This window comes from Megalops cyprinoides, chromosome 24, assembly GCF_013368585.1.
Source record: "Megalops cyprinoides isolate fMegCyp1 chromosome 24, fMegCyp1.pri, whole genome shotgun sequence".
NCBI classification, from domain to species: Eukaryota; Metazoa; Chordata; class Actinopteri; order Elopiformes; family Megalopidae; genus Megalops; species Megalops cyprinoides.
In genome coordinates, this window is record NC_050606.1 from 21,105,874 (window position 1) to 21,119,637 (window position 13,764).

General features: G+C 43.5%; 1 protein-coding gene across 1 annotated transcript in view; it reads left to right on the top strand.

Moving 5' to 3' along the window:
- LOC118771122 (piezo-type mechanosensitive ion channel component 2-like) overlaps positions 1-13,764 on the top strand; it is a 112,237-nt gene that overhangs the window by 61,835 nt on the left and 36,638 nt on the right. The window contains exons 8-20 of the mRNA XM_036519006.1: positions 2,923-3,091; positions 3,938-4,042; positions 4,355-4,390; positions 5,090-5,222; positions 5,647-5,786; positions 6,297-6,527; positions 8,274-8,388; positions 10,020-10,216; positions 10,491-10,639; positions 11,161-11,334; positions 12,065-12,106; positions 12,755-12,787; positions 13,181-13,389. Coding sequence (XP_036374899.1) covers positions 2,923-3,091; positions 3,938-4,042; positions 4,355-4,390; positions 5,090-5,222; positions 5,647-5,786; positions 6,297-6,527; positions 8,274-8,388; positions 10,020-10,216; positions 10,491-10,639; positions 11,161-11,334; positions 12,065-12,106; positions 12,755-12,787; positions 13,181-13,389 — 1,733 coding nt within the window. The remainder of the gene's footprint in view (positions 1-2,922; positions 3,092-3,937; positions 4,043-4,354; positions 4,391-5,089; positions 5,223-5,646; positions 5,787-6,296; positions 6,528-8,273; positions 8,389-10,019; positions 10,217-10,490; positions 10,640-11,160; positions 11,335-12,064; positions 12,107-12,754; positions 12,788-13,180; positions 13,390-13,764) is intronic.

Consider the following 13,764-nt stretch of genomic DNA (forward strand, 5'->3'; position numbering starts at 1 on the left):
CCCTGTGCTAACTGAAGGCAATCCCAGTTCCACAACGCTATATGCTAGCATGTCTCTGCATCCTGGTGTTTCCTATTACAAATTCCCTTCATCTGCATCACATAAGAGCTAGAGAAAAAATATGACTATTTAAAAAAACACAAAACAGCACATGCAGTAAAAGTAGATGGTAAGTGGCAAGCTGTGCAAAGCCCTGGCCACCAGCCAGCCTCAGTTGGCCATGATTCTGAGGGAAAGGCGGATTGTTATTAAAAGGTTGCCCATTCAGAACACCTTCAAACACACAGCTTCTTTTTTGCTATAAGATTCATTTAAGCAATCTTCAGACTCGGTAATTGACAGCAAAATACCCAAACCTATCAAACAGCAGATCGGAGGACGGGAAATCTGCAGTGCTTTTTTTAAAGGTTTACTTTTATGGACTTTTCATTTGTAGATGTGAAGCGTGATATGAGAACATAAATAAGTACACTCAGTGTGACTCTCAGAAGCACCTCACTGCTTTGGTATTATGCATATGTAAACCCATGAATGGGAAATGAGAGACCTGATTCAACTGAATCCCAAATTCGAGTCAAATTTTACTATTTTTACTGCTACAACATGGAAAGCAGTGGTCACTGAAGCTAACAAAAAGAAATTTAAAGGTAATTGACATTAGCACAAGATATATAATAAAACTGTGTTTTTGCATCAGTTCTAGCAACACAAGGCAAGACAGTGCCACTAATTTTATTGTTACATTTCCCTTTTTGCCAAATGGAAAATTCCAGAGGGTGTGAATTCATTTATATTTACACTTACATTTACATTTTATTCATCTGAATGTGTAATGTGAATTCATCTGAATGTGTAAAAAATGGGGTGATATCTCTTCTTTTCTTTTGACTTGACAATCTTCTCTGCACTGATGTTGTGAAACATGGCTTACCGTGTGATATAGTACACCGTTATCTCACTGTGTGCCATCCTGAGCGGCCCATTCTTTAGCCAAACGGTGCTGGCCGGCCCTGATGTGCGGCTGCAGCAGCCCTCCCTGTTGTGTTCCGCCCTTGACGTTTCAAGACGCTATTGATTTTGTCGGGCTCTAATTTGGGCACGTGAGAGTGAGAGGCCCTGGACGATGCCATCACTGCTATGTTTAGCCCTGCCCAGACGGGCCTCATTTCCTCCAATTCACCTCACACGGTCAGGGCGGAACGGGCTGCCGTGAGCTGCCCAGCAGACCCTTAAAACAAAACAACACAACAATGCATTAAATGCACACAACATTTATAGTCTTATCATAGTTTATGGAACTATAAAAAAGACTTATAAATGCCACGTAAGGACAATTCTTTTAATGGCAGATTTTCACTTATCTCAGGTTAATGGATTTTCTTGGCTTTGTCGGTCTTCCCCTGAGGCTATTCAATTAGGTGGCTTTGTGGAGGACTGACAGGAGATCCTGTGCAGATGCTGAAAAACATGGATGAGATTCATCAGCTCTATGCTTTTCCGCTTGATCAAAATGATCAATAAACATGCTGTCTGCAAAGCACTGTGGGGCTCTGAAGTGAGTGAGAGGGCTGGCAGTGTGTCTGTGGCCGTAGCTCCAGGCAGACGAAAGCCCTGTTTCCAGCAGGAGCTCTAATTCAGGCTGATGACAGGGGCGAGGCCTTGGGCGCACGCTGGTGATGAGTGACCGCCCTGACGTGACCGAGCCCTCCAGCCCACTTCCCGACTGACCTCACAATGGCTTGGTCATGTGATGCTGCAAACCCCACCCCTTGGCATTCCCTGGCATGAGCAGGAAGCAGCCGCCAGACCAAGGACATGGGAAATAGGCCACTGTACCAAGTAAAAAGGGAAGGTGAAGTGAAAACGGAAGGTGTGAAGAAATAAGTGCCATGGACTGAGTGCACAATTCCATGCACATACACTGACACAGACACAGATACACACACACACACACACACACACATGCACTTTTAGATGAACTTTTTAAGACATCTTACTGCTACAGAGAGAAATGCACAATGACATCACTCTGTGCAAAATCTAGAAGCACTAAAACACTCGCTGAAACTGCTGAACATCTACATTGATTTAGCCACTCAAATGGTTTACTGTGAATGTTGCGCTTATTTATGGTGTATTTGTACACAGATGCAAGCATATTTTAGCATCACATCAGACCATATAAAACAGCCGGTATTATTAGGCAACTTACATTTAACAACAACATTATGAAAGAGGGCACAATGTGAGGGGTATTCATTTAATCTAAGCCAAAACCTGCCCCTCATTGTGCTGGCTCTCATAAGCTGCAGGAACTTCCTGTGCCTCATTGTGCTGGTTCTGATAGGTTGCAGGGACTTTGCATTTGAGAGAAAGCATCCTTGTCCTTTTGGAGAAGTTGCTGTTACTGAATGTTCTGCTTTCGATCTTGGCATGTGTACGAATCGATATGGAGATGGAAAGATCTCAAAGTCCCTGACAGGAAGGGATCTAATGCAATGGGCGGTGCCTTATACATTATTAATGCACAGGTAGCTGAATAAAGACCTGCTCTCCCAAGTGCAGTTCTCTCTGGGAAATGAAATAACTGCTGCACTGTAAAAGAAACGTAAGCATTGTCTTACCAAACACTTTGTCATAAAGTCGTGTTATGTGCATTTTTGAAGATGCCACAGTAAGCAAAATAAGTGAAAATCATGAGTGCCGACTGTGGATCCATGAGGCCACAGTAACTGGACCACTTTGTGTCACTGACTGGTATGTTAAGCAGCTGGGGAGAAGTCAGTCACCCTGTTTGTGACTTGTGTGCCAGTCATGCTAAATTTTATATGCAGGTAACATTTTATGTCATCTTCATCCCATGGGCTGAGATTTAGTGATAGCAGTTCTGTATCATGTATCCCTCTCTGTTTCTTCGTCCAGGACATTTGGGATTTCCTCCATCATCCAGAGTAACTGCTCCTACACCTGGAAGCTCAGCGTCTACCCGGAGATGCAGTGGTATCACTACATCAATCCCATAATGCTCCTGGTGCTGTACTACACTCTGGCTACGCTGATCCGGCTCTGGCTGCAAGAGCCAGAGGATTCGGTAGGTTCTGCCCTTCGGTGCTAGCGTTATACCCCCATCTTACCCATGCAGCCTTGCTCCCGTTCTCAGCCCCTCCTCCCTGTAATGGGATACACTCGATCACTTTATCGGGGATCGATTTCTTTTTTTTTTTTTGACCCCTGTAAACCTTTGGCTCAAATGCATTATCGATTTCTGTGGTAAGATTTTTTCCCCTTCCATTTCACGTGACGCAGATAATAAAATGTAATTACAATGTAAACGCGTGTTGTTGAAAATAAACAAGGCCCAAACCTCGGTCTGAGGTGTGACCCATTGTAAAACAGGCCTCAGGCATAAATAATATTTTCAATCTACTAATAAAAGAGTAATAATGTTCTGTTCACTGCGAGGCCCCCATCAATGGATAGTAAATACACATTTATGCAAGGTGGTTTAATGTTTGCTGACAGCATCACCATGCCCCCATATTTATCCTGTCTTGGCATATATAAATGGGATAGTTTTATTTGCTTTAGTATGACTCCAGTAATGTCATTATTCCTTTATGTGTTCAAAGATTATTCTTCAATCAAATACAATCTTTAGGTTACAGTTAGTGACCCTCAGGTTTTGTGAGTAGTAAGTCGTATCAGGTCACATTACTGAATTCATAATAGGTTCCCTTTTCTAGGGTGACCTGTTTTGTCCATGGGTCTCCACTCTTATAGCTGATAGCTGCTGTGACCCAGGGGTTTAAACCCGCAACCCTCTAGTCACAAGTCCAGGTTTCGAACCATGTCATGCCGAATTGGCCGTCATCGTAGCGCCCCTTCTCAGGTGTGCAACCCGTGTCATCCTCAGGTGTCCGAGGCGGAAGGGGAGGAGGAGGGGCGAGAGGGGGAGGAGCCGGCGTGTGATGACGTGGGGAACTCAGCGCAGAGGAAGCGGCAGCTCTGGAGGAGGGCGCGGTATGGCACAGAAGAGAGGAACGTGAGTGTCCCCCTCAGGGCCCCAACCAACCCCCCCCTCCCCCCCCCCCCCCACCCGGACTGTACTGTACTTATAATTGTATAATATACATTGTTACATTTACACAACACTACATTGTTACCTTCAGTGTTCCCATAAGTTCTTCCCGAGTCTGTCTCACACTCCAGAGACTGCAGAGCTTTTAGCCCTGTGGTGCGGATGGCAGACAGAGCCATGCTCTCCTGCTCCTGACTATCGGTAGTGAAGTCTGTAATGCATGTGCCTCTGCTCGCCAGTAACATGACCTGCCTTGCTGTGTCTGCTCTATTCCAGCTCCTCTCCACCATGGATGGGTACAGCGTGTCCCAAGTTAGTACACACTCTCTCACGTACTTATGCATTTCAGTGTGATGTTACCTTTGTGAAATTATTATTGTTATTTTAATAGAGTAATAAATAAAAAATGGCCCTTAACCCAGGCTGGCTTGCAGTTTGCAATTCTTAGCATTCTTTAAGACAAAAGTGATCATTTAATGTCCCCCAGGAGGAAGGCATATGTGTTAATAATTAGCTGGTATTGTTGATAAGAACAATGATAGTGAACAACAGTAATATTTTACCGTGTGACAGTAATATGTTGAATTAACTCATTTGGAAATGAATCTGCTTTTTGGCCTTGTGGAAGCCTCAGCTCTGTGTATTGAGTACTGTCATGAAATGACCCACATTCTTAACTGTGTCAGGTAGCTGTGTTTTCATTAATGTGTTGTGTTGCTGTGTATCATACCTGTGTATCATAGTTGTGTAGTGTAGCTGTGTATTGTAGCTATGTATTATAGCTGAGTATAGTAGTTGTGTATTTTAGCTGTGTGTCATAGCTGAGTATAGTAGCTGTGTATCATAGCTGTGTATTATAGCTGAGTATAGTAGCTGTGTATTGTAGCTGTGTATCATACCTGAATATAGCGGCTGTGTATTGTAGCTGTGTATCATACCTGAATATAGCGGCTGTGTATTGTAACTGTGTATAGCTATGAACCTTTGTGAGCATGTGGTGTTGCACCCCAGGGTGGGACAATGGCCTCCAACGGGACGTCTTTCAGCTTCATCTCCCCTAACCTGTCCTGTGAGAATGGGTCAACAGCGCTGGATCTGTACTCCACTCCTCAATACAAAGTGGACAAGGCTGGGAACGAGTCTGGTGAGCCTTCCTCGCTCCCCATCACAGCGTCAGCCTGTCAGACCCACCCGAATGCAGCAGGACAGGGTGCAGCAGTATACCAGCCACACTATTCAAATGACATCAAATGACACAACTGAAGGATACAAGCAGAATTGTGAGATGTGCACCTGATAAAAATAATAGTAAAGTCCACTTTCCCAGCACCAAGCTCAAAGTGTGTGTTAATCTGGGCTACAGGAGAGCATCAGTGCCTGGGTGTCAGTAGATGCCCTGCAGGATTGCAGGAGTGACAATCAGGTAGCGCTGTAGTCCTAAATATGAATGAGCAGGCATGTTATATTGATTGTTGTGCTATCCCCTCTCTCACCCTCTTCCCCCCATCTCCCCCTCTTTCCTACTCTCTCTCCCTCTCTCCCCCTCTCTCCCTCTCTCTCTCTGGCAGAGAATAAGGATGGTAGTGTGTCTGAGGTCGGTGAGTCTCAGGAGGAGGAGGAGGAGGTGGAGGGCAAGGCCAGCACTCTGAGCACAGTGTTCAAGTTCATCATGAAGCAGAGCTACATCTGTGCTCTCATTGCCATGATGGTGAGAGTCAGCAGCAGCAGCCCAGAAAAACCTGGGGCCACTTTATCCCCCACAAACAAGTGCTTTAAGGGGAAAATAGTGTTATGCTTTAAGTAAATAAAACCCAGGAAACATGTTCAGCTGGACATACCTGTAATAGAGGTAGATCAGGGCTCATACATCTCACCTCTCCTCTTCTGTCCAATATTTCATATTACAGACAGGAGTCATGCTTCTGTTAGAAAATATACCTAAGGAAAGGGTTTTATTGGATGTAGCAAACACTTGTAATTCTGCCTCAAAAGACTTATTGATTTTCTGTGGGCCCGGTACACCCACCCAAGCATTCTCCCTTAGGTTCCCTTTTAAACCATTTCTTCTCCTGAGAATCAGTTTAAGTCAATTTAAATTCAAAGATTACGTGCAGATGAAATTAAATCATAATCGGAAGGCAGAATGCAGATCATCCTCTTCAGAGAATAGGCTCGGGTGCTCCGCTCTCAGCCCTGCATTTGGCTGTGCTTTTGACAGGCGTGGAGTATCACCTACGTCAGCTGGCTTACCTTCGTGTTCCTGATGTGGTCCTGCGCGCTGTGGATGGTGCGTGACCGAAGGAGGTATGCCATGCTCACATCACCCTTCATGGTCATCTACGGTGATCTGGTGGTCATCCTGCAGTACATCTGGAGCTTCCAGACCATGGACGAGGTACCGGGCCTCTTCCTTGAGTCCACCTCACCCTTCACGGAGCTGGGCTCGAAGGTACGCACAGAAGGCGATGCAATGAGGCACTAGTGGTTCAACAAGTAGACTGAAGTATATACACATGGGCTCGTACCCGTTTGCAGCCCATAGTCCTGCAGGGTTTTATAGATACAGTATCTGTGTTCTCCACACAATCAAAGACTTCAGCTGAACCCATCTGGTCAGACAGTGTGTTATTTCACTTAGGTAATGCTAGTGAAAATGTGTATTCAAAAGACAGAATCCAAAATGTAAGCAATGTATGTTCACACAAATTTATAATATATGAAGAATTAGGATAGTGTGGTGTAGTGGTAAGGGCAGGGCTTGCTACTGAGAGGTTGCTGGTTAGACTCTCTGCTGGAGCACTGCTGTTGTATCCTTGGGCGGTGTACTTAACCCACAATTGCCTTAAATATGCAGCTATGTAAATGAGTCAATTGTAACCTATTGAAATAGTAGATAAAACCATCTGCTAGATTACTATAATGTGATATTGTAGCTTCTGTCAGCTTGTAGAATATACAATATATAAAATAATTCATTCATATATAATGCAATGCGCTGTATATTTTGACTTGTATTTAAAATATATTTCCCCAAATGTGGATTTTATTGTTCCCCATGACACTTTTGCATGAATCCATACATGAGTAATGAAAGGAAAGCAGATCTCTTGTAGGGCTCTTGGCTAAGGGCGGCGCTGTCCAAACCTGGGCCAGGACTGCCAAACTGTTTGCTTTTGTCTCAGACCAAGCTCCCAATTACATGACTAGATCCTGCCCTGAAACATCCTCAATCTTTCATAAGCTGCCAGTGCATGAAATCCTTCCAGCAGTGTCCATTGGGTTAAGTGAGGATCAGATGGAATTAAAACCTCATTAGTACTCCATCAAATCCTTAAAGTGATCTTTGTGTAATTAAAACAATGATGCATCCTTTTCCAATTTTATTCATTGTTTGATTTCACAGACACCTCCGATATTTATGGGCAATGCTGCTCACTTTCGTATATAGTACCACAAGATTTTCTTGATGGTGCCTTTTTAGTTATTGGGCTGTAATATTAAATGTCAGCAGTAGTTTGAGAGTAAAATATAGAGCTTTGAACTGTGAAAAGGCCAACGCACATTCTGTACTCTTCCTCAGATGAGAGTGAAAATCATATTCTTGAAGAATGTACATTTTAGAAAGAGAAATTTCAGAATCTTGGGACAAATATAATATTAGCATGTATCTCAATATTAAATGCTGTTTTATTTAGCGTTTTTGTTTAGGCATCATTTCATTTCATCATATAATTTTAACTCAGAGATCAGAGAAGTTTCAACAGGCTTGGAATTGCAAGTCTAGATGGAGGATGTTAAGGCCTGTGATTTCCCTGATATGGCAAAGTGGTGCTGTTGAAAAGTCAGAAATGAGAAGGCATGCATTTTAGAAATGACTTTCCTGCATTGCCTCATTTGTCTTTAGTTATGAGCTTTGTTAGATAGACCAGCTAGCCCAGCCCAGCCAAGATGGCAGCCATTTTTTTTTGACCTACTGGCTGAAATGTTCATGTTCATCGTTGTGGGACAGGAATTGGAGATCACCTTTCCCAGACAAGATCCTAACTGTCTAGTTAGAGTAGAATTTTGCTTCCAGTCACTTGCCATCCCAATAGCTTGTAGTAATAGTCACAGCTATAATGTAGGCTGTATATATGCTGAGGGTGTGTGTGTGTGTGTGTGTGTGAATAAGCGTTCCCTGGTCTGTTCTCCACAGATAATTTGCCTCCTCAGCTTCTGGCTGCTGCTGAGGCAGGCCCTGATGGAGAGGCAGGAGAGGCAGAAGGAGGACACGGTGCTTTCCGACGTTATAGCAGATGTCCCCAAGAAGGGTGAGCTGGAGGAGGAGGCCGCAGGGGTCCGAGAGAATCCACCCCATGCCTTCTTGTTCAGGGGATCTCAGCTGCTTTTGATCAGAGCAGCTCCCCTTTTACAGTGCACTGGCTTGCTGTTTCGTTGATTTATGGCCAGGTCACCTGGGATGATTGGTTGATTGATGGGTTGTAGCGGTGGGTCAAGTGTGTCTCCTAGCCAGCCTGCACTGAAGATGCTACAGCATGCAAACCTGTACATAAGCAGAGTGGGGGTATTCTCCCATGCGCGTAAGTCAAAAAAAGCATGCAGCTATGTACTTTTCAGCCTACGCATATTCTCCCCTTGACTTAAGTCTATGATTTGCGCGCCATAAAGGCAGTTATGCGCTTCGGGCGGAGCAACCCCAAAATCTGGGCGTTTCTTATGTAAACACCATTTACGCGTATTCTGCCCTTGACTTATGCGCTTTTCAGATACACGCTTCTGAGGGCTGTAGTAAGTCAAGCGCCACTACATGGCGAAACACCATATTGCCTTTTAAGGTGGCGGTAGGCCTACTTTTAACAGTATTATACATGTACTAATAAAGTTTAGAATTTACAATATTTGTGTGTCATTATTTTTAAACTACAATAACATTTCTTGTAATCCTATATTACATTGTTCAACAGAAAAAAAAACACAAATATCAATTAAGATGAGTATCAATAGCAGAGCGTTAGCCATTCATTAATCAATTTAGCTAATAGAGAGTACTTTGGAAGAGTCATGATGAGTGATTACTAATGAATTTTTAATAATAGACTACTCAGTATGAGTTCAAACATGGACATTAGAACTTGCATTTTGTTGCACCTTTTCCTCAGTAGTGTGTTTTTATTAACCCTTTCGCGTGTACGGTCACCCCAGTGTGATTAGCTGTTTAGCATGTATGCTAAAACCGGTGCAATTAGAAAACTAGATTGGAAACATTCTAGTTAATTATAGCTTTGATGAAATAGCGATTTAACCTTAAAAAATATAGCAGATGCTAACTGAAAACTATGAGAAGCTTAATAACGCTAATGAAAACATAACGAACCATGTAATGTAGCCTAATACGCACGCTACATAGCATAAACAATAAGTTATGTGCAAAAGAGTTCATGAATCTCCACATGTCAAACATGTCTTTATACGCAGACCCAGCACATGTGTCGTTTGGTATATTTACTCCATTTCTGGGTTTATGTCATACATAGAAACAAATGCTTTCCTTTGAAGCGATTCGTAATATAGCTCTCCCTTTGCATTTATTTTCAAAATCAGAGTCTGGTTTAAGGTTTGAATGGATTTCAATGACATTCACATGGTTAATGCATAAGTCCATGTTCCACATTTTCCCGACAGCCAAAATAAACAAGGTTGTGACTCAGTCTACTTCTATTTTAAATAAATCACGCCTCTTTCATGAGCCCACCTTCATTCGGAAGTTAAGCGCCGTGGGCGTGATCGGACCACGTAAGGGAGAATACCCGTAACTGAAAGGCGCGTAACTGGAGGCGCACAAAAAAAGGTCTTACGTGCAAATGGGAGAATACCCCCAATGTGATGAGTTTCCTTCAGTATTCTGTGTCTGGGGATTTGAAAATCATTCCATTTCTTGTAGAGGAGGAGGAAGATGAAGAAGGTGGTGGCAATAAGGAGATCATTCAGGTTCTGGGGAACCTGGTGATGTCCATGTTCGTCAAGTACTGGATCTACGTCTGCGGAGGCATGTTCTTCTTTGTCAGCTTCGAGGGCAAGATTGTCATGTACAAAATCATCTACATGATGCTCTTCCTCTTCTGTGTCGCGCTGTATCAGGTACAGGTCACTTTGGAGCCCCATGTCTATGACTTCAAGCATTTTATCTACTATACCTACATTACATTAGTTAATGCTGTGGCAGAGTTACTATGTTAGTAGATTAGGGCAAACACTGAGAGGATGATGTGCTAAACGCAGGAGTACATGTTTCAGCCTGTTTCACATGCCTACACAGAGTGTATTTGCTACATACAACTCTATTCTTTTGCTTTATTAGCCTTTGTGGCACACACGGAGAACTGTTTTCAAGGACACGTGTGTTTGTGCATAGGTGCACTATGAATGGTGGAGGAGAATCCTGAAGTACTTCTGGATGTCTGTGGTGATGTACACCATGCTGGTCCTCATACTGGTTTACACGTACCAGTTTAAGACCTCCCCTCGCATCTGGTACAACATGACGGGAATGAGTGACACAAAGTGAGTGACACACCCTCTAACCCCAAACCCAGCTCTCATCAGGAACTAATACATGTAATATACATGTGTTGTGAGTCAACTGGGATCCGTGACTGTTTATGGGGAGAGCTTTTAAGAGAATTTGTACTCTGGTTAAGAAGTGGCAAAAATTCAAGATTGGACAGTTGCTTGGGTCTGAAATGCAATTTCAATTTTTAATTTTAATTGTGATTTCAAAAGTGTTTTTTTCTTTATATTATATTTTTAATGTGTGTTAACTTTTGTGTTAAATTTATTTATCCTTCTGAGGGCATGACATGTGCAGTTTAGGAGGGGATTGCTTTGCCTTTTTGAGAATACCCTGCACTTGTAAATGTGTTAATTTCACCATTTGATACGCTCATGACTTCATATTGCGATCACATGCTTAGATATCTCCACATGATGTCATGCTGTCATGGACTTCAGTTCCCATCTGCCTTGTGGCCAGATGTTCCACAACACAAGGCCTCTCTCATCTCTCTCTTTCTTTCCCCCGGCAGGCTGGGCGATCTGGGCCTGCAGCAGTTCTCAGTGAGCGAGCTCTTCACCAGGATCTTCATCCCTACCTCCTTCCTGCTATTCTGCAACCTGTACCTGCACTACTTCCACGAGCGCTTCCTGCAGCTGACCGACCTGAAGGCCGTGGCAGCCAAGCAGGAGAGCAGCATCTACAGGTGAGTCGCACTCTGATGGGGAACCCCAGAACGCTCGAAAAAAAGGGATGAAACTCACCAGGCTCCCTAAGCATGAGCCCTATTGTAAATATTTTCATTGTGCCAACAATGCACATGTGGAAGACCACCAACGTCAACACATCTATTAGCCAACAACAGCAAGATTCTTGACCTTTGATGAGATCCTTATGCTTCCTTTACACAGTAAACTTGGGTGTATGCCAATCACATAAGTATTCTTATGAAAATGTAAGATGTCCATATGCGGTGAAACGAGACCCATAATAAAGGAAAATGTTTTAATGTCTAATGTCTAATATATTACATATGCCATTGTAAAAAAAAATATTGGTTCTCAATTGCCCCTAACTAGTAAAATAAAGTTTAAATGATAAATAAATAAATATTTACAATTTATTTTATTTATTTATAAAAATGCAGATATTAAAGGATTTATATATATACAAGGAATTTGTGGGAATATTTGTGTAATATTGAGCCAGGAATACACAAGCACTTCAAAACTGCAGCTGGTAAATCCTCAAATGGCAGTGGTCTGTATATGTTTAACATGTGTTCTCTTTTCACGAAGGTAAGTCTGTCTGTGAAATGGTCCATTCCAGCCCATCGGTCATGCCCCAGTGTCCAGTTAGTCTGCCACTCTGCCTTTTTCACTGTGTAACCTCCCTCTGTCTCTCATCTCTCCTCCTCCATCTCCCATCTCACTCAGCCATGCCAAAGTCAATGGCCGTGTCTATCTGATCGTGAATAGGTGGGTACCTGCTTGCTTACTGGGTTCCATGGATCTCCCGGATTTTTTTCACATTCTTTCCCCTCCCTACTTCCTTTCCTGTCATACGAATAATACTGAAGCTGATGATGATTTTTGACATGCCTGATCCACAACGGTATATGAAGCTGATTTGAACTAAGTGCTATTATAGCTGTAAGTTTCTATTGGTTTTCAGAGCACCTCTGTCAGGTGAGCAACATATTCATGAGTTCATCTGGCTGCCTTTTTTATACCTTAGCTTATGTCTGAGTGTATTCTTTTCTCCAATGGATCCCTCAGTCCTTCAAGGAAACCACTCACCTCTGCATCTACTCAGCTCTCAAACCCTTTTCCTACCCTTCCACCAAAGCTTGTTCCATGATCCTAAACCCCCACGTCCACCAATCTTTAACCCTGAAACACTACCCATAATTCTAAGCATGCCCTGAGTGTGCCAGGATGGCCTTGTAGCACGATCGTCTCCAAGTGAGGAGTTCACATTCTTTCCCCAATATGCCCTTTTCTCCCCCTTCTCTGAAATGTAGCCGCACTTACATTCTGTCTTCCTGCTGCGGAAGTTCTCCTGTGTGACATTTCAACTGTCTTCTCCTTCTGATTTCTCCTCTCTGTATTTTACTGTTTGAACAGCATCAAGCAAAAAATATCCTCCCAACAGAATGAGTAAGTCTTACTGAGGACATGAAATGCCTGCCTCACTGTGCTGCCATTTCATGCTCCCTGACCTTAAACTTTGACCCCTCTCCATCCGCCTGCGCAGGAGACGTCAAGTTTAAGCAACGAATGCCCCATGCAATATTACCGCTGTCTGCCCTTATACTGCTAAACACAGGAAGTGGACACTTGTCTTGTCCAATTCCAGTGTGCTAAATGAAAAAAAAACATGTGCATTGCTTATTTAAAAACAAACTCTGGTATGTTGTGCCCTAACAGCAGTAACATGGTGGTTAGTGCAGCATATTGATGGTCCATATCCATGGCTTTGCTTGTTGGACAGAAGGGGGCGGTCATGACGGCAGACCTTTAGGGGCTGACACTACGGTACTGTGTTCTCAGATTGGTGCATCCCGAAGGCAGCCTGGCTGACATCACAATGGCGAGCTCCTCCCCAGGCAGTATGTCCAAAGAAGAGGAGGCAGGGGAGAAGGTTCTCCTGGAGCCAGAGGTGGAGAAGCAGCTGGAGAAGGAGCCCCCAGAGAAGGACAGGAAGGCAGAGAGTCGGCACTGCAGTGTGGGCACGGAGCCCCCCACTGACCAGAGCTCAGGTACACTGTGGCGCATCAGTAAAGAAACTGAGCTTATTATCAGGTTTGTAGATTCAGTTCTTAGATGAGGTACTGCCATTGTGCTACTAAGCAAGACAGCCTGATTTCTTTCAGTACTGTCTCTTTAGTGAGTATGAATTTCCAGGCAATCAAAGCATAAAAGTTGCAAATGATGTGGGTATAGTGGTATTCAAATTTGGCTTGGAGATCAACAAAGAGATCACACTTGGCAACAGGCCAAGGTTGTTGACCCCCCCCCCCCCCCATAGCATAAAGGCATCGTCAAACAGGCAAAAGAGAGGGGGAAATGGGGTGAAGAAGACATGCTGTGAACAGCGGATGCAGAGTCTTCCATGCTCCAGACAGTCCTCATGA